We start from the raw sequence: 21039 nt of genomic DNA on the forward strand, positions 1-21039 counted from the left end.
ATACATGTTTGTCTTTGGTATTTTTCAGTGTCAGGGAAGATGATCTGCACAAAGTCTAAATAGAATGATTTCCTATTAGTAAGTAGTGAAGTTTTCCAGATCCACATTCATCGATGTCATGATGCTAATTATGTACAACTTTGGAACACCACAGGCTTGTATGGTGAAATTATATAATTACTTTAAAAACATCATTTTAACCATCCACACAGGCACAAGAAAATGGATGAAAACCATATTATTCAGATTGTGATTTGCAGTGGCATAGATATTTCACTATGTATATGTGTTCTTTTAAATTTTTCATTGGCTAATCTTCAGATATCAGAGGCATTATTTATATACACATTCTGATGCAGTGAGTATTGATACTCACTGATACAGATCCATAATCTATGCTTATTATTAATAATATAACATTAATTCCTTGTGTGTGTATATATATTAAGGCAATATATGTATTAGAAGATATAGCTGATGTCATAAACTGCATATGGACACATACGTGTCCATTTGGATTACACCACAGATACCTTATAAAAATCAGAAATGTAATGTACATAGTGACAAATTAAAAAAAGTTCAATTTTTAGAAGTAAATTAATTGTGATTCTGATAAAAGAATGAGCCTCATGGTGCTTTGGACATTTTATTTTATCAAGCATGGGCATTGATGGTATTATTACTTTCCAAGGAGAAATCTCTATTGAAATATTTAATGCTAGAAATCTCTTATTTTTGCTCTCACATTTTCCTTTAACCAGCCTTCCAATGTAGGAGTAAATTGGGAGGCAGGTACTATGGTATAGACATATGGTTGCAAAGATTATATGTTTAACTCACAAACACATGAAGTTTTCATCTAATTCAGCCTCCTCATTGGACCAACAACAATGAAAAAAAATTTGAGGGATCAGTAAAATCAGAAATTGGATCTTAGGAAAGAATCATAGAAATTATCTAGTACAGCTATCCTCATTTTATAGATGAGGAAAGTGATTTGCAGAGAAGTTAAGTTACTTGGTCATGGTCACACAGGCTGCACCTAGCACAGACTCTGAATTTTCCAAGGTGACACAGCTGATTGAAATGGGTCTGAAACCTTGATCATTTGGCTTCTAGGCCACCAAGTGGCTGCTCTTGTAGCTATTAGAAACACAGACCTAAATTCTTTCCTTTTTTTTTTTTTTTTTTTTTTGCTAGTAATTGGAAAGGAACTAATATATTCTATTCTACTTTGATGCTGATGTTTTAAATTTGATAGAAGATTGTATAATAGGGAAAAAGATGTGGGAGGAATTTTTAGAAATCTCACACAACTGAAAAAGAAAAGAGTAGAAAGCTTGAAATTGTGTTGGAAGAGCTGTGGATCAATATACTATTGTTCATTAATTCATATGCAAGTCTTCAATTCAATTATACATACTGCTTTCCCTTCCATAATTCATGTTGGTTCAATCACACTATTTCTTTTCAGTATTTATTCCATTAGCCAGGCAAAAATTCAGGGTCATCTAATAATAATAGTGATAATAGCTTAGTTTTTTTTTTTTTTCTTTCTTTTTTACAAACTGCTGACTTACTGTCCCTGAAAGAGTTTAGAAATGGCAGTGTCTGGAGACAGAAGTCCTGTCTTTGTTCAGGCACTTGTTTTTCATTGCATTTCTCAGGAAATGTATCGCTCTATATTGCCTGCTGCATTCTCTTCATTTAACTCCCTTAAAGAAGGGACCATCCCTAAGTTATTTCAGGCAGTGTCCCTATTTAAGGCCATGACTGGTGGATTATATCTCCAGGAAAAGTCAGAATCATTTACTGAAAAACTATTCGCTCTTCTTACAAAAAAAAAAAAAAAAAAAAAAAGGCCAAAATCTTTTGAGGTTTGGTTGGCAAAAAAACAAAGCCAAAATCAAACCTAATCTTAACCAGCCTGTTTCTAGAATCAATTGAATGACTAAGAAGTAGAAAAGTTCAAACTTCCCTTAATTATTTCTGAGTTTTCATTTTAATGAGAGAAGCACTTTTCTCTTCCTTCCCAAGATCCCAGAGCACAACAGTATTCTCTGTTAAATGAATTATCTGATATTTTCCAAGACCAAATTCAGACCAATTAGAGAAAAGAAATGCTTTCAATTTCAATTCCCTTTGTGGGCACAGTCATTTCCAGAAGGTTTGAATAGGAGTTTTTTGAAACTAGACATTAGTATAGTTTCTCTGTGTATTTTTTTTTTAAGAATATGAACTGTTTGTTTTTTTTTTTCCCCTTCTAAGGTGCCACCAACCCATATACAGAAGCAAACTACAAACCTACTTTTCTGTCAGATGATGAGCTAAAACATCTCATTCTCAGGGTATGTCGGGATTGCTTCTCACCTTTTCCTTCCACCCCATAAATCAATGAATTACTTACCATTATAAACTTCTAAAACATGATTACGTATAAAATTGGTCTTCAGGAAAACATAATGAACTGATTTAGTTTTGAACTATGAAAGCTTCTTTTCATGACTGCAATGTCAACTGGTATTCCCTATCCTAAATTTTATTTTATTAGAAATTATCATAATTAATCATAAAGTGCTAGACTTTTAGAAATGGAGTTAGTTATTTACAAGTCATGTGTGTTATATGTGATTTTCCCAAATGGGGACAAGGAACATTTTTTAAATAGTTTTTTATCTTTTTTAAATGTCAAATTTTGGTCAAGTCATAAAGTAATGGTAATAAAGCAAAATTTATATTAGTTTGTAGTCATTGATCCATGTTAGGAAGTAGAGAGTGACAGAGGGAGAGAAAGCTGGGGATTTTAATGTCATTTTTATGCTCTTTATCTGGGTAGTAGTAAAAACAAATATACCAAAGTTTCTCTAAGTTACTGTTTTACTATTCACTTTTTTGGCAAAGTCATTATATTGGATAAGAATTATACCACTTCAAGATGATAAAAATATAACCTGGAATTGAAAAAGACATAAACGAACTAGATTAAAAAAAAAAAAAAGTCCCTCACAGAAATTTAAACTGAAATAGGCAGTCATTTCTCAAAATACCCAAACTCTTGCCCCACAGGAGAATAACTCCACAGCACTTTAGCCATCTTTTTCAGGGCACAATTTGAACCAAAGCACACTTTAAATTGTTTTCTGTATCTTGAAGAGTTAATCCGTCTTCAGGGCCTGCACTTTTCTTTGAATATTGTCTTCCCTATGTGATCCAGCTCACTGATAGGCCAGATTTACTGCTCCTTGTCCTCCCTCCTTGCTTTGCTTTACCTGCCTAGGCTCCTTCCTCAGGCTCGCCATCTTCTTATATTTGCAGCCAGGAATTGTATGCTTACGCTCCCATAGTGGCTGGGTCCAAATTAAATGCCTAGTAGAAAGTAAGCTCTTTGAGGGCAGGGGGTGTCTTATTTTTGTCTTTTAGTCCTAGTAACTGGTACAGACCTTTGCACATAGAGGCTAACCATGTGTTTAAATTAAGTTAGACTGAAATCTGTCTCTGTGAAAGGACTAGAAGTCCCAGATGTTATTATGGTTGATAAACAATAGGTCACCATATGACAACTACAGACCAATCCATGGTTGCTACATCCTCTGCTTATTCAGGCTTAGTCCTATCTGTGTGTCTCTGTTTATAAAAACCCTGATAAAAGAGTTCAAAACTTTGCTTCATAATTTAGTTACATTGTTATCTTGTTTAGTTACACTGTTATGCAATGGGTCTCTTCTGGATTGCTCCCTCTTCTGGAAGCAGACCTCCAAAGCTTAAGACTCACAAGTCTGGGATTGTGAACTTCATAACGGCAGGAACAATGCCATGTTTATTGTTGCCTCTTTTAATGTCAAGCACTGTTATTCACATATAGTAAACACTTATATGGTTGCAGGAATCAGGAAGTGAATGAACAAGTATACAGCCAGTTATCATCAGCTTCTCTTCACTAATAACCTAACCTACACAAATTATTTCCATCCCTCCCATCCCCCTGAAGAGACAAAAGATATCCTCATAACAGAGGGATAAGCTAGGCTGGTCATCTGAAAACTTGTGTTTCTGCTGAGAACACATTCACAGCACAAATGCTTTTATTACTGAGCAAAAATCCTTTCCCCTCTGCTAAAGTAGGAGCCCCCTGCTGGCACTTTTATGAGTACAGCTGCACAGAATTGTTACCAGATGGATAGGACTGGCTCCCTTGAATTGGCCACCTCTCTGAAGAGGGAACCATTTGTTTACCTGCTGATAGCATGTGGACCTTTTAGACCTTGAACATTTATGTTCTTGCTCTGGCAGGAGCAGGTTTTCAGGACCATAGACAGTGTTGGTGGCTTTTAAGCTTTCTGACTACCATGGTGAATAGTAATTTCCCTGTCTTTATAATTCCTTTAGCATTTTACTATACCTTACAATTTAATACTTATTTACATGTAGTCCCATGGTGTTTAGTGTTATTTAGTCAGATACCAAGCTGGATGCAAGACCTTCCAGTTGCATTCTACATATGAGGAACTAAGTTCTGGAAAGGGGAAATACTTTGCCTGGGTCACACATTGCTTTCAAACAGCCAAGCTAAGATTAGAATTCCAGAATTCTTTGCATTAAGTCCAGCGTTCTTTTCCTTAGGCATAATTTCATGTGTGTAATTTCATCTCCTTTATAGACTCTTTCTGAATAAACACTGCTTCTATATTCCTCACAGAAGTGATGTCAAACTCGGATAGAATTAGATCCCTGTGGGAAATGGGATTTGCTTATTGACTTAGAAAACCACAAATTAAAATTATCTGTTGCATTTTTATTTACATTTCTGCCTTACAATGTCTTATACAGAATTGAACATACTGTAGATGGTAGACTGAGTGACTAAGCTAAAAATTAAATTCCTGAACACTAGCAATGAAAGGTCAGTTTACTATCTTGCCTTCTACCTATTGTAATATATAAACTGATTAGCTATTAATTACCATACCAGTCCAAATATTTTCATTATAAATGGGACTTGCCCTGTTTATATAATCATTATCTGATAGGTTTAGTAATACGGCTTAATGAAGAATTTGGTGAAACTCCATTGTGAAAATCTGTATAGGATTAGGGAACATGGGAAATGTTTTGTTGTGATAGAATTTTGTTCAAAACAACACAGTCTTAGAAATTATATTCCCAGTCCCCAGGCTACAGAGATGGAATATGAAAAGTTACCAGGGTTCTTTTTGCTGATTTAGCAAATAGGGTGAGGAAAGTTGGGGAAGTGAGTATTTATTGGCAGCTACTCTGTGCCAGGTACTGAAACACTTTACAAATATTACTTCACTTGATCCTTCCAACAACTCTGCAAGATCGATACTGATTTTATCATCATTCCATAGTTGAGGAAATTGAGGCATAGTGACTTGCCTGGGGTCACACAGCTTGTTGGTATCTGAAATCAGATTTGAATCTGAGTCCTCTTGACTTAGTGCTTGGTACATTGTGGCACCCTTAGCTGCCTCAGGAAAGTATGATTTAATGGGAAAAATGAGAAATGTCCCCCATCCTACATCTGCTGTTTTTGTTCCTTCAAATGACTAGAACTTTTCCACATAGCAGTAATGCTGGTTTAGAAATACTAAGAAATTGTTGGGTTTTTGTTTTTTTTTTCCTTTTCTCATGGTAAGACACCAAGGAGTGGTGATTTAGGACATGTAAGACAGGAAAAGTCATAAATCAATCAATTATTTATTGCCTACTAGGGTCAGACACCATGCTGAACTCAGGGTATGTATGAGCATGGAAATGAAACAGTTCCCTCATTCAAGGAAGTTATCTTCCAATAGGGGAAACCACACATATGTACATAAGTACTTAGAGAATATATACACAATAAATCCAAGGTAGTTTGTTAGGTTGGAGGCACCAGCCCCTGAGGGAATAGACATCTAGAAAAGCTTCATGTGGAAGGCAGCCCTTGAGCTAAACAACTAATCAACTACTTTTATTAGAGAGTTAACATGACTGAGACAGGAAGTCTATTTGTCATACCCAGATCAATAAAGCCCTGTTATAACTGGTCATGTGCTGGGATTGTGAAACAGGTATGTTAGTGCAGTGTTTGACATGTAACCAGTGTTTGATAAATGTTCATTTATTATGACAATTTGGTGTGCAGAATTTGGAGTCTTGAGAAAACCTGCCTCTAACATTGTTGGTGTGTCCATGGGCTGGTGACCAAACTCTGAGTTTCATTTCCCTTGCTGTAAAATGAAGATAATAATAACACTGTTTCAGAAAAAATTATGAGTCAACTGAGTATATGTATGTATATAGTAATATACACATGTATTATTTACAAACATTTTGCAAACCTTAAAGGACTGTAAAAATTTCAGTTATTTTGTTAATAAAATTCAAAGAAAGAAATGATATTTAACCTGAAATAAAAGGAGGTAAAAAGAACAAATAATTTATGTAGAATATTTTATGCAATCTTAAAGTTGGAAGAAGTGGCTTAGAGGCCATTACTATTTTATTTTCCCCTTGCTGCATTCCCACTGTTTATTGTAAGCCTTCCCTAACCACACTTAATTCTAGTGTCTCCCTTTTTATTTATTCACTATATGGTGCTTGTATATACTTGTTTGTATGTTGTCCCTTTACTTAGATTGTAAACTTCTTGAGGTCAGGGACTATCTTTTCTACCCTTTTTGTATTCGTGGTGCTCAGCACAGTGCCTGGCACATTGAAGATATTTAATAAATGTTGATTGATTTGTCCTCTTTCTTTCTTCAGAGCCCCCTAGCATTTTCAGATCCATCCTATACACTGCTGCCAGATCTCCAATGCAGATCTGATCATGTGATTTTTGCTATTCAGTCCATTCTGGAGGCTGCCTAGGCCACTAGGGTAAAATACTAGCTTCTCTGTTTAGCTTTTATAGTCCCGTGCAATTTGGCTTTCACCTTTCTTTGCAGCCCCACAGATATTACTCCCTCTCCAGCATTCTCCCAACTAGCCAAGTTTGGATTCCTTCTCTCCTTTGTGTTCCCTACACACAATGTTCATCTGCTCCATATGTGTGTGTCCATGCTTTCCCCTTGGCTATCTTACGTGCCTGGAATGCTCTCTCCTTACCTCTGCCTCAGAGTCCCTCTCTTCCTTTAAGATGCTTCTCAAACACCATCTTCATGAAGCCTTTCCTGATCCCCTCAACTGTTAGCGCCCCTAGAGTACTTCCTATACACGGTATGTATTTATTTTATATTTATGTTATATATTCTACATACATTCTTGTCATCTTCCTTATTAGAATATAGATTACTTGCTAGCAGGAATTATTTCATTTTTTGGTTCTTATATCTTAGGTGCCTGGTACATAGTAAGTAGTTAATAAATATTTGTAAGCTGGTTTTTTGAATGAAAATAGTAATCTATTGATTCCTGTGAATATACCAACTATTTAACCCCCAAGGTTCAAGAAATTTTTATTTGATCCCCAGATGTAGAGCTGAGCAATACTATTAGCTGAAATTGAGACTAATAATCAACTAAAAACTCCAAGACCTTTTTCACTTGGACTGCTCTCAATGCAGTCCATGCAGTGTTTTTAAACATATAAATATGATATTTTACATTTATATCTTAGAAATGACTTGTTTCTACCCATTGTTCTAGCCTATCAAAAGCATTCTGAATTTTTGTTCTGTCATCCTACCATCCACCCCCCTCTATTATCTTCCAGTTTGATTAGAGCAATGCATGACTATGTAAATAGAGGTCTCCATCCAGGTGGGCATGGATTCATTACTCACAAATCTTTGGGTGTGATTGATTACTTATTCTACATGCTGTGGCTATACATGATAATTCACATTTCTTCATCAAACTATAGTAATGTTCTCTTATCAAAATACATTAGATCTTTAGTAATTACTTGTTATGCTATTCTCCTAATTGTATCAATAAAGGAATTTAAATATATTAGGTATTATTAATTTTCATGAAGCTATACTTTTTTCCAGCCCTAACTGATTTTCTTTTCTAAGTACTCATAAGTCATCTATTTAATAACCTAGGCTAGGCAGTTCTGTCAATCTAACCAATCCATAAATTCTCATATCAACTGTTCTTTACTCTTCCTTCCCTTTTTAGAAACTGGGGTGATGTTTCTATCTTTTGGTACCATTCTTCTTCTCCATGATTTTTTAAAGATTAATGAAAATAGCCCTGTAATCAGATTTGCAATTTCTTTCAGTACTCTGTACTTATGCTTTTATTTTTATTTTATTTTCAACAAAGATAGATGCTGAATTATATCGCAAGTCTTTTTTGCATCTACGGATAAGATGATGTGATAGTTGTATTTTGTTTATTGAAATTACTCATATTGATTGTATTTCTAATACAAAAAGTCATTCTTGTATTCATCCTGTATGATTCAATTCCTTTGATTATAGTTATTGTCTTTAAAAAAGGATTGCTATCCTCTGTTGTTGACTTTTTATTATTAAATATTTTTGCATTTACATTCATTAATGAGATTGTTCTTTATATTTTCTTTTTTCTTATGTTTATCATGTTGCCTCTGACAACTTTTAGTTGTGATTTTGTTATCTGTGTAGATTGAGAGACTGACCTTACTGATATAATTGCAGGTCCTTAATATACTGACATATTTACCAAGTAAACATTAGAATCAAGACCATAAAGAACTGAGTAGCATGCCATCCTTTTTGCTCTCTTGAGAAATGTTTATCTAATATGGCAGTTCTTTGAAGGTTTGGAAAAATTCACTCGTAAACTTTTCTGGAACATGTGTAAAGTTTAAGAAAATGATTTAAAATTTCTTCCTCTGAAATTGGTCTAAGCCATTTCCTGTCTTGTCCTTTTTTAGGTAATTTATATTTTTGGAAATGGTCTTCTATTTCATTAAGGTTCTCCAATTTCTTAGCATGTAGCTTGAATATAATATTCCCCAATGGTGTTTTAAATTTCTTTTATTCTTCTTGTGATCTCTTTCCCCCTCACTTAAAATTTTGATCATTTGTGTTTTCTTTCTCCTTTTTTATTGAAATTAGTTAATGCTTTGTTAGTTTTATTGGTTGTATTTTTAAAATTCAGCTCTTGGATTAATTAATTGAATTGAATTGAATTAGTTTAATAGAATTTTTCCATTTTCTAATTTTTTTTTCTTTTGTCTCTTTTTCTACTTCCCTTTGTGCTATTGCTTCTTGGTTCTTTTTCAAATTTCTTTAGGTACTAGCTTAATTTCATTTCTATTTGCTCCTCATTGATGTTGGATGCATTCCACATATTGTGATAAGTAGCATATTAGGGTTATCATTATCATTTAAGTACAACCATTAAAGCTTAAAACTACTAGGACTTTTGGGATACCCTATATTCTATTATTATTTTAAATAAATTTCTTCTCTAATCCCCTAATTGTTTCCAAGTAACCTTGTATTTTTTACTTTATATGATTCAGCAAGTATTTTTTAAGTGTCTGCCGTGCATGTCGATCAGCAGTACTACACAAAAATGAAATGGCTTCTGCCCTCAAGAATCTTATGTTTGACAGGGCAGGAGAAGTGTTGCAGAGAGAGTGAGGGAGGGGACATAACATGTACACAAATATAAAGTCATTTGGGACAAGGTGAAAAAGCACTGACAATTTGGGGGATGAGGGATGGTTATGTGTAAGAGTTGAGCTAAGCCTTGACTGTGGTTGAGGATTAGAACAATCAACCCTGGGGAACAGCTTCATTCAAGTAACATGTATCTATTAGGTATATAATATGAGCCAGACCCTATGCTGAATGCTAGAGCTGTTTTCAGTTATTTTTAGCTTGATTGCATGATTGAAAATATAGAAGCAGAATCAGAACATAGGGTTTAATGACTCCAAGGCTGGCTCTGATGGCAAATGTTATATGTCATTTTTGTAGTCTCTCCATTGTGCTGCTCCCTTCCCTCTCTTTGCTGAGTATTTCTTGTCACATTAAAAAAAAAATCAACTGACCAATTAAAAATAGGCATAGTCACAGGTTTTTATTTTTTCCTTATTATAATGTATCTACTAAAAATTCTAATTTATTTATATATATTTTTTGAAACCTATATATCTTGCTTGAAGTCTTAACTATAGATAATGACAGATAATTCTAGGCACTATGATAAGAAAGGCAGGGAGAGGGGAAGGAAATTTAGCTAATCAATCCCTAACATCATGGCATTTATTAACTAGTATAAGAGGAGGGAAAAAATACCATATTGTCTTTGTTTCAAAGAAGGATTCATTTGTAGGGAAGCTAGCAAGGGCAGGGACATATATAGCTAAATTACTATGTTGTAAAATATATTTTTAAAACTTGAATTCCCCTTTTTCATTTGTGTTAAACAGATAAAGATAGAATATAAATTTTCTTTAATTTCTTTGATGTGTATCTTATTCAGTTTATTTTTCATATTTCTTTGGACTTAATTTAATAATGTAGAACTTAGTAGGTTTTTTTCTTTAAAGTTATTTTAATAGCAGATTTTTTAAAAAGTCAAATTGGAATGTTTTTGACCTGTTCATTATCACTTGGGTTAGTTTTGTTCTTTCCCTTGGGTTTTATGGATTTTGTTGTTATCTAATGTATTATGAGGAAGAGGACCCTTGTAGTCAATATGGTATAATGGAAAAGGTCCTGGTGTTGGGGTCTAGAGACCTTGGTTCCAATCCTGGTTATATTGCTTACCAGCCATGTGATCATGGGTAAGATGTTTCTTCATGTGGGCCTGTGTTTCCTCATCTGAAGAATGAAGGTGTTGGACTATATGATCTTTAAGACCCCTTTTAAATTGTAATAGGCTGTGTTTGGAAGAATCCTCTCTTCTCCTTGATTTTCCAAAAATCACTGAAAGATACTCTGTAATCACCTCTGACTCTAAGTGTGTTTAATTTTAAGTGCTCTTGGGTGGGCTTTATCTGAGCCAGGGAACAAACTCATTGAGAACAGCTAAGTGTATAGCTGCCTCTCCTCACATCATCTTGAGGTAAAACTCCTTATTTACCTTTTTTTTTTTTTTTTTTTTTTTTTGTTCCATCCTTCCTAGTGCAAAGATTATTCTTCTTAGTAAAGAAAATAGCAGAAAAATGAAGTTGAATAGTTCTGCTTTATATCATGCCTTCTAATCTTTCTTTGATTCTCCTCTTTTTTCTAATATAGCTTTGCCAGCCGAGCAAAAACACTGGCAGGGCCAACCAACTATGCCTCAAGCATAGGCCCTGCTAAAGACTAGGTATGGTGTTTTTTTTTGTCCTGAAGACCAGCTAAATCAGTTTGAAGAGGCTTATTATAAGGTTGGCCACAGAGTGATTAGTTTTGGGTATAACAGCTCATCAGCCCCTTTACTAAAGGGGTGAAAACTCTATTAGTAAAGGAAACACTCACGCTGAGTCTAGAAGGACTCCTAGATCTTTGAAGTGTACCAAAGGGTCTGCTTTAAGTAGTGTTCTTACCAATAGGTGCCTGTCAGTTGAAATTCCCTCACAATCATATAATCCCATATCAAAATCATTACTTTCTTCTTCTGGTGAGATGATCTTTCCACCATAATCTGACTTCTCTTTCACCCTCCATCAATCCAAACCCATGTGCTCTCTCTTCATATGCTTCCCATATCATTCATGTGTCTCCTCCCATGTATATGTTCTTAATGTATAATAATACTCCCCTGCCCCCTTTTTACTATTCTGCACCTTGTGGATGAAGCATACAGTTCCATAACTAAAAGTTAGAGAAAAGTCACATCCCATCTGGTATATCTCTGTGATACTTGGAAAGTCAAAATTGCCTCCTTGTTTTAAGATAAGCTTTGTATAGTTTGTTATCCATTCTGTGCAGTTGCTGATAAATATCTGAGGCTATTTTATTTTTAAATAAGTAATTTTCTTGGATATATTCTCCTGAGAGCAATATGCTTATCCTTGTCATTAATATCCTTTTTCCCCTCACCATGCCTGCTACTCTGTGGTAGTATTTGGATGGAGTGCTGAATATTTATAAACAGTTTAAAGCTCTCTTGATCAAGTCAGGTTTCATATTCTCACCCTATAAGCCCCAATGTGTAGTGGTTTTGCGACTCCCCCATGAATCAAAAGAAATCATCCTTATTTGACCTATTTGGTAATTACTATTTTTGAATGATAGAATTGAAGGGGAATTGCTATTTACTAAATAAAGTTTTCCCCTTCCTATCTCAGATTACAGTGGGACATAGCAATCAATTAGTTGCAGGATTACTTACTTATGATACAGAGTACATGGGATTCGATAGAGAAAGCATGACCTCTACAAGCCTCCATCTAATGCAGGGATGGGGAATGTCTGGCCCATGGCCCATACAAGGCCTGCAAAATCATTTGTTAAAGCAACCATAGCTAATGATGAGCTAAAAGCTAGGTAGAACAATCTCCCACTGCTTGGACTCTATAAGTTGATACTTTTGTATGACTTACAAATGATGTTATAAATATCCAAAAGGCCTTTGGCAGAAAAAAGGTTCCCCAGCCTTATCTCTTTATTTCTAATAGGAAATTACTTTGCGTATATAGCCTCCTGATTTATGGTGGGGCTTACCATCATTATTTCAAATTTAGACTTGTAGGTTACAATGTGGGGTGTGTGTGTGTGTGTGTGTGTGTGTGTGCGTGTGTGCGCGCATGTGAGAGAGAGAGAGAGAAACCACGAGAAATAGAACTTGAAAGAACTTGGAAGAAAGAAAGAATATTTGCCTTGGAAAAGAGCATAGTGCCAGAGAAGACTTATTTCATGTATATAGAGTTTAAATTTATAGATTTTTTTAGCTTTCTGTTCTTATGCATGTGTAATTTTAGTGAAAATATTTGTTTTGGGGCTTCATATGAAATGACTGATTCCATTTCAAAATTACTGAGAATCTTATTTTGTGAATGTGCTAATTTGACAATCCATTTTTCCTAATTAGGCGGCAGATGGATTTCTCTTTGTCGTTGGATGTGACAGAGGAAAGATACTATTTGTTTCGGAGTCTGTCTTTAAAATTCTCAACTATAGCCAGGTACTGTTCATATTCTTGTTGATGAGCAACTTTAAAGCTGTCATAATTATGGTGATATAATAACCTATAAAGTTCAACTCTTTTCCACAATAATTGTAGTGTACAAGCCACATATAAAATATTTTGACTTTTTACTAATATCTTCCCTCTGCAAATTGCTGCTTCTCTTAGGATAAGTTAATTAAACTTGGGGATCTGTGAAAGTGAAAGTGCATTTTTCCATAGGAATGTGTGCTTCTCATTAGTGAATCATTTCTTTTTTTACTACTAAAAAATAAACAGTTTGTTTCCATGTTGGGGATAAGGAAACATAAGGCGAAAGGGGAAAAAACTGAATATGAAAATCACAGAATGCACATACACGTGCTTGGAACAACATGGCATTAATCAGTGAATGAATGGGAAGAGTACAGAATATTGACTTCAAGGATTTGGGATAGAGCCTGTGTGGGTAGAGCCTTATTGCCTGTGTGACTATGGGCAAATTTTTTAATCTTTCTGAAGCTTATTTAGTTTCTTTTTTTCTTTGTAAAACTGAGGGAATTGATTGAAATGCTCATGTTTGTTGGAATTCATTAAAAAAGAACATTGATTTAAATTTTAAAAAGTGATCTCTAATGTCCTATTATTTTTGAATGTAGTGATCCTTATGAGCTTGCCTTTACAGTAAGATTTTTACATGCAGAAAATTGCAGGGTTATAATCCAAATCTAGAAAACAATAATTTTTGTATTTTTATGGTACTTTTAACTTTTTGGAAGTGTCTTCGCATGCAATATATCATATAATCTCACAATAATTCTTGTGTTTGTGTGTGTGTATATATATATATATATATATATATATAGTTTATTATCATAACAATTCTTACCATAACAGTATCCTAAAAAGAAAAACCTAGAATGTTATCATTCTATAAGAAATGATCAGCAGGATGATTTCAGAAAATCCTGGAGAGGCTTACAGAAACTAAAGCTAAGTGAAATGAGTAGAACCAAGAGAACACCGAACATGGCAACAAGTTCATATGTTGATCATTTCTGATGAATGTGGCTCTTTTCAATAGTGAGGTGATTCAGACCAATTCCAATAGTCTTATGATGGAGAGAGCTATTTGCATCCAGAGAAAGACTTTGGGGACTGTGTGGATCACAACATAGTATCTTTTTGTTGTTGTTTGCTTGCATTTTGTTTTCTTTCTTTTTCCTTTTTGATCTGATTTTTTTTGTGTAGCATGATAATTGTGGAAATATTGTATTACTTGCTGTTTAGGGGAGGAGGGTGTGGGGAAGGGAAGGGAAAAAAAAACACAAAGTTTTGCAAGGGTGAATGTTGAAAACTATCTATGCATGTGTTTTGAAAATAAAAAAAATTTATATATATATAAACCTAGATCAAGAGAGATTACTTAACTTCTCAAATGTCACATAGACAGTGACTAAAATTAATAGAGTGAGGTCTTGTACTCAGGTCTCCTGACTTCCAGTTCTGTGCTTGCCATCAAAAGAAAAAAAAATGGCAGAAATTCAAAAAAGGAAGTATATATCACATAGCTGCTCCAATAAAGCCCTTCTTTAGTTTTTTACCTTGACATGAAAATGACTTTAATTTTTGAACTTGTGCCAGTGAACTTTAAAGTTTGGAAGCCTTCATGTACTAGTGAAGAAAGGACCAGCTTATCTAAGCTCAGAAAACCAATTGAAGTCTTGGGGGGACAAGAACTCATCATAAATGGATGTTGATCAGCATTGTTATAAGTACTGCATTATGGGGCGGAGCCAAGATGGCGGAGAAGACACACGCGACTTTCTAAGCTCTTCTCTTACCCTCTTTATCAATATTATATCGAGCCTCAAAAATAGTCTTGACTGCTACAATTCGTAAAGATAAGAAGTAGAACAACTCACCCGCGGAAGAAAATCTGCAGTCTCCAAAAAGGTTGGTTCCGGGGCCAGGGGGAGATCGGGCAGACGGGAGAGAAACTAGGTTCCGAGGAGAGTCTCAAACCGAGGGTGAAGGCACAGATCTCAGCAAGCGCCAGAGCCCCAACACGCAGTACAGGGCTTTTCCTTGGGCAGTTGTGATCCTGCACGGCAGGAGGACGAGCCCGGTTAGCCTCAATCTGCGAGTGGGAGCTCGGCTTGGGGCCATAGAGCTTTTCCAGGGCCGATTGCATCAGGCAGAGACACTGGGCAGAGTTTGTGGCAGTCTGCAGTCAGCTGCTAACTACTCACAGTCCCACAAGAGGCTCGCCTGGGCGGTGACACTTTCACCACTTAGTCTCTAGCCGAGGGCAATCGAAATCCACTCAGCCCTACTAAGCAGTTTGATAGCTCGGCCAGTGCTGAATCCACCTCCTGTTGGGGAAGGGAAAACTCTCACACAGAGCACTCCCATACTCGGAGCCGGAAATCGGTTTACATCTTTCCCTGCTCTGCAGAGGAAGCTGGTAACCCCTTGCCTAGGAGACCTACCCTAAAGGCTTTCAAACATGAATAAAAAGATGAAAAGAACAATCGACAGCTTCTATGCAGAAAAGAGCAGGTCAGCAAACCTGAAGAGACCTCAAACAGCAAAAATGCATCAGACTGTCCTCCTTTACATAATGCTCTCATAGAAGAGACCATTAAAAGTCTAAAAAGAGAGTTAGAAGATAAATGGGGAAAGGAAAGAGAAGCCTTACAAGAGAGCAACAACTTCCTGAAATACGAATTGAAAAGTTAAAAATTCTCAGGAAGTGCAGGGAAACAAATTGGTGAATTGAAAAATAAAGAACTCAAGAAAGTAGGATCTGTGAATTGAAAAAGAAAATAATTAACTAAAAAAATTAGTGAAATGGAAAAAATTCCACAGACCAAAACAATACATTCAAAAAACTCAATTGGACATATACAGAAAGAAGTAAAAAAGCTATTGAAGAAAATAATTCTTTAAAAATTAGAACTGAACAAATTGAAACTAATGATTCATTGAGACAGCAAGAATCAGTCAAGCAAAAACAAAAAATGACAAACTGGAAAACCACTAATTATCTACTTGCAAAAACGACAGACTTGGAAAAATAGATCTAGAGAGATAATCTGAGGATTATTGGACTTTCTGAAAACTATGATGAAAAAAAGAGCCTAGATACTATTTTACAAGAAATCATCAAAGAGAACTGCCCAGATGTAATAGAATCAGAAGGTAAAATAGGCATTGAAAGAATTCATCAACACCTTCTGAAAGAAACCCTAAAAATAAAACCCCAAGGAATATTGTGGCAAAATTTCAGAACTATCAGATTAAGGAAAAAATTTTACAAGCAGCCAAAAAACCATTTAAATACCGAGGTGCCACAATAAGGATCACCCAAGATCTGGCTGCCTCTACATTAAAGGAAAGAAGGGCCTGGAATATGATATTCCGAAAGGCACAAGAACTTGAGATGCAGCCAAGAATAAACTACCCAGCTAAGTTGAGCATTTTCTTCCAGGGAAGAAGATGGACATTTAATGAAACAAATGAATTCCATTTGTTTCTGAAGAAAAACCAGAACTAAACAAAAATTTGATTCCAAGAATAGAACTCAAGAGATGCAGAAAAGGTAAAAATAACTCTTGAGAATTGTATTTCTGTTGTGGATATACAAAAAGAATACATGTATAATTTGATTGTACTGATATAACATAAAAAAGGGAAGTAGATATGGAAAATGGATGATGGCAGAATAAGGTGGGAAGGAGGGATAAAAAGAGGGAAACCACATCCCACAAAGAGGCTAAGGAAACTTATCATATCTGAGGGAATTTAGAGAGGGGGGGAACATTGTATGAATCTTACTTCATCAGAGTTGGCTCAAAGAAAAAATAATTGACATTTGTTTTAGAGAAAATTCTCCTCACTTCATTAAAAACAGGGAGAGGAAAAGGGAAAAGAAAAAGAGTAATAAGGGAAGGAAGGGGAAAGACTCCAAAGGGGGGAGGGAGGATTATAAAGAGGATAAGTATCGTGATACAAGAGGGTACATAAGTTTAAAAGGGGAAAGAGGGTTGGGGGAGGCAAGAATAAGTAAAGCACAATCTGGGGTTATTAGGATGGCAGGAAATACAGATTTAGTAATTCTAACCGTAAATGTAAATGGGATGAACTCCCCATAAAGAGGAGGCAGATAGCAGACTGGATCAAAAGTCAGAACCTCTACAATATGTTGTTTACAAGAAACACATTTAAAGCAGGGATACATATAGAGTAAAAAGTAAAAGGCTGGAGCAAAATCTATTATGCTTCAAGAGTCAAAAGAGGTAGCCATCCCTTATCTCAGATCAAGCAAAAGTAAAAATTGATCTAATTAAAAGAGATAAGGAAGGTAACTACATCCTGCTAAAGGGTAGCATAAACAACGAAGCAATATCAATATTAAACATATATGCACCAAGTGGTATAGCACCAACTTCCTAAAGGAGAAGTTAAGAGAGTTGCAAGAAGAAATAGACAACAAAACTGTAATAGTAGGAGATCTCAACCTTGCACCTCAGAATTAGACAAATCAAACCACAAAACAAATAAGAAAGAAATTAAAGAAGTAAATAGAATATTAGAAAAATTAGGTATGTTGGATCTTTGGAGAAAATTGAATGGAGATAGAAGGAATATACTTTCTTTCCTCAGCAGTTCATGGAACCTATTCAAAATTGACCATATATTAGACATAAAGACCTCAAAATTAAATGCAAGAAAGCAGAAATAGTAAATGCTTTCTTTTCAGATCATGATGCAATAAAAACTACATTCAACAAAAAGTTAGGGGAAATAGACCAAAAAGTAATTGAAACTAAAAAATCTCATCTTAAAGAATGATTGGATGAAGCAGCAAATTATAGATACAATTAATAATTTCACTAAGATAATGACAATGATGAGACATCATACCAAAATTTGTGGATGCAGCCAAAGCGTAATAAGAGGGAATTTTATATCCTTAGAGGCTTACTTGAATAAAACAGAGAAAGAAAAGATTAATGAATTGGGCTTGCAACTAAAAAAACTAAAAAGACCAAATTAAAAACCCCTAATCAAATACTAAATTGGAAATTCTAAAATTAAAAGGAGAAATTAAAAATATTGAAAGTAAAAAAACTATTGAACTAATTAATAAAACTAAGAGTTGGTTCTATGAAAAGCCAATAAAATAGATAAGCCTTTGGTAAATCTGATTAGAAAAAGGAGGAGGAAAATGAAATTAGTAGTCTTAAAATGAAAAGGAGAACTTTCCACCAATGAAGAGGAAATTAGAGAAATAATAAGGAGTTATTTTGCTCAACTTTATGCCAATAAATTTGATAACCTAAGTGAAATGGATGACTACCTCCAAAATAACAGACTTCCCAGACTAACAGAGGAAGAAGTAAATTGCTTTGAATAGTCCCATTTCAGAAAAAGAAATAGAACAGGCAATTAAACAACTCCCTAAGAAAAATCCTCAGGACCAGATGGATTTACATGTGAATTTTACCAAACATTTAAAGAACAATTGGCCCTCAATGCTATATAAATTATTTGATAAAATAGGGAATGAAGGAGTCCTACCAAATTCCTTCTACGACACAGACATGGTACTGCTACCTAAACCAGGTAGGCTGAAAACAGAGAAAGAAAATTATAGACCAATCTCCTAATGAATATTGATGCTAAAAATCTTAAATAAGATATTAGCAAAAAGACTACAGAAAATCATCTCCAAGATAATACACTATGATCAAGTAGGATTTATACCAGGAATGCATGGGCTGGTTCAATATTAGGAAAACTATCAAATAATTGGCCATGTTAATAACCAAATTAACAAAACCATATGATCATCTCAATAGATGCAGAAAAGCATTTGATAAAATCCAACATCCATTCCTATTAAAAACACTTGAGAGTATAGGAATAAATGGACTTTTCCTTAAAATAATCAGCAGCATCTATTTAAAACCATCAGTAAGCATCATATGTAATGGAGACAAACTGCAACCATTCCCAATAAGATCTGAGTGAAACAAGGTTGCCCAACTATCCCTCAGCTATATTTAATATTGTATTAGAAACGCTAGCTATAGCAATAAGAGCTGAGAAAGAGATTAAAGGAATAAGAATAGGCAATGAGGAAGCCAAATTATCACTCTTTGCCGATGACATGATGGTATACTTAGAGAATCCCAGAGATTCTGCTAAAAAGTTATTAGAAATAATCCACAACTTTGCTAAAGTTGTGGATTTAAAATAAACCCACATAAGTCATCAGCATTCTTATATATCACTAACAAAATCCAACAGTCAGAGTTACAAAGAGAAATTCCATTTAAAGTAACTACTGATAATATAAAATATTTAGGCATCTATCTGCCAAGGGAAAATCAGAAACTTTATGAGCAAAATTACAGACCACTTTTCACACAAATTAAGTCTGATCTAACCAATTGAAAATATTAAATGCTCTTGGATAGGGCAGCAAATATAATAAAGATGACAATATTACCTAAACTAATCTATTTATTTAGCGCTATACCAATCAGACTCCCAAAAACTATTTTAATGACCTAGAAAAATAACAACAAAGTTCATATGGAAAACAAAAGGTCAAGAATTTCAAGGGAATTAATGAAAAAATCAAATGATGGTGGCTTTAGCTGTACCAGATCTAAAACTATATTATAGAGCAGCAGTTACCAAAACTATTTGGCTATTGGCTAAGGAATAGATTAGTTGATCAGTGGAATAGATTAGGTTCAAGTGATAAAACAGTCAACAAATAGCAACCTAGTCTTTGACAAACCCAAAGATCCCAGCTTTTGGGATAAGAACTTACTGTTTGATAAAAATTGCTGGGAAAATTGGAAACTAATATGGCAGAAACTAAGCATTGATCCATACTTAACAGACACCAAGATAAGGTCAAAATGGGTTCATGACCTAGGCATAAAGAATGAAATTATTAATAAATTAGAGGAACATAGGATAGTTTACCTCCTCAGACCTGTGGAAGGGAAGGTTTTATGACCAAAGCAGAACTAGAGATCATTACTGATCACAAAATAGAAAATTTCGATTATACCAAACTGAAAAGTTTTGTACAAACAAAACTAATGCAGACAAGATTAGAAGGGAAGCAATAAACTGGGAAAATATTTTTACAGTCAAAGGTTCTGATAAAGGCCTCATTTCCAAAATATATAGAGAATTAACTCTAATTTATAAAAATCAAGCCATTCTCCAATTGAAAAATGGTCAAAGGATATGAACAGACAATTCTCAGATGAAGAAATTGAAACTATTTCTAGTCATATGAAAGATGCTCCAAGTCATTATTAATCAGAGAAATGCAAATTAAGACAACTCTAAGATACCACTACACACCTGTCAGATTGGCTAAGATGACAGGAAAAATAATGATGATTGTTGGAGGGGATGGGAAAACTGGGACATTGCTTCATTGTTGGTGGAGTTGTGAACGAATCCAACCATTTTGAGAGTAGTTTGAACTATGCTCAAAAAGTTATCAAACTGTGCATACCCTTTGATCCAGCAGTGTTACTACTGGGATTATATCCCAAAGAGATTATAAAGAAGGGAAAGGGACCTGTATGTGCACGTAATGTTTGTGGCAGCCCTTTGTAGTGGCTAGAAACTGAAACTGAATGGATGTCCATCAGTTGGAGAATGGCTGAATAAATTGTGGTATATGAAAATTATGGAATATTACTGTTCTGTAAGAAATGACCAACAGGATGATTTCAGAAAGGCCTGAGAGACTTACATATCAACTGATGCTGAATGAAATGAGCAGGACCAGGAGATCATTATATACTTAACAACAATACTAGATGATGACCAGTTCTGATGGATCAGGCCATCCTCAGCAAATCAGATCAACCAAATCATTTCTAATGGAGCAGTAATGAACTGAACTAGCTATACCCAGAAAAAGAACTCTGGGAGATGACTAAAACCATT

General features: G+C 34.8%; 1 protein-coding gene across 8 annotated transcripts in view; it reads left to right on the plus strand.

Moving 5' to 3' along the window:
• Nucleotides 1-21039, plus strand: part of ARNTL (aryl hydrocarbon receptor nuclear translocator like) — a 101547-nt gene that overhangs the window by 57399 nt on the left and 23109 nt on the right. For all 8 annotated transcript variants that reach the window (XM_031941586.1, XM_031941585.1, XM_031941582.1 and 5 more), the window contains 2 exons: nt 2272-2351; nt 12970-13062. In XM_031941586.1, coding sequence (XP_031797446.1) covers nt 2272-2351; nt 12970-13062 — 173 coding nt within the window. The remainder of the gene's footprint in view (nt 1-2271; nt 2352-12969; nt 13063-21039) is intronic.

This window comes from Sarcophilus harrisii, chromosome 6, assembly GCF_902635505.1.
Source record: "Sarcophilus harrisii chromosome 6, mSarHar1.11, whole genome shotgun sequence".
In the NCBI taxonomy this organism is placed as follows: Eukaryota; Metazoa; Chordata; class Mammalia; order Dasyuromorphia; family Dasyuridae; genus Sarcophilus; species Sarcophilus harrisii.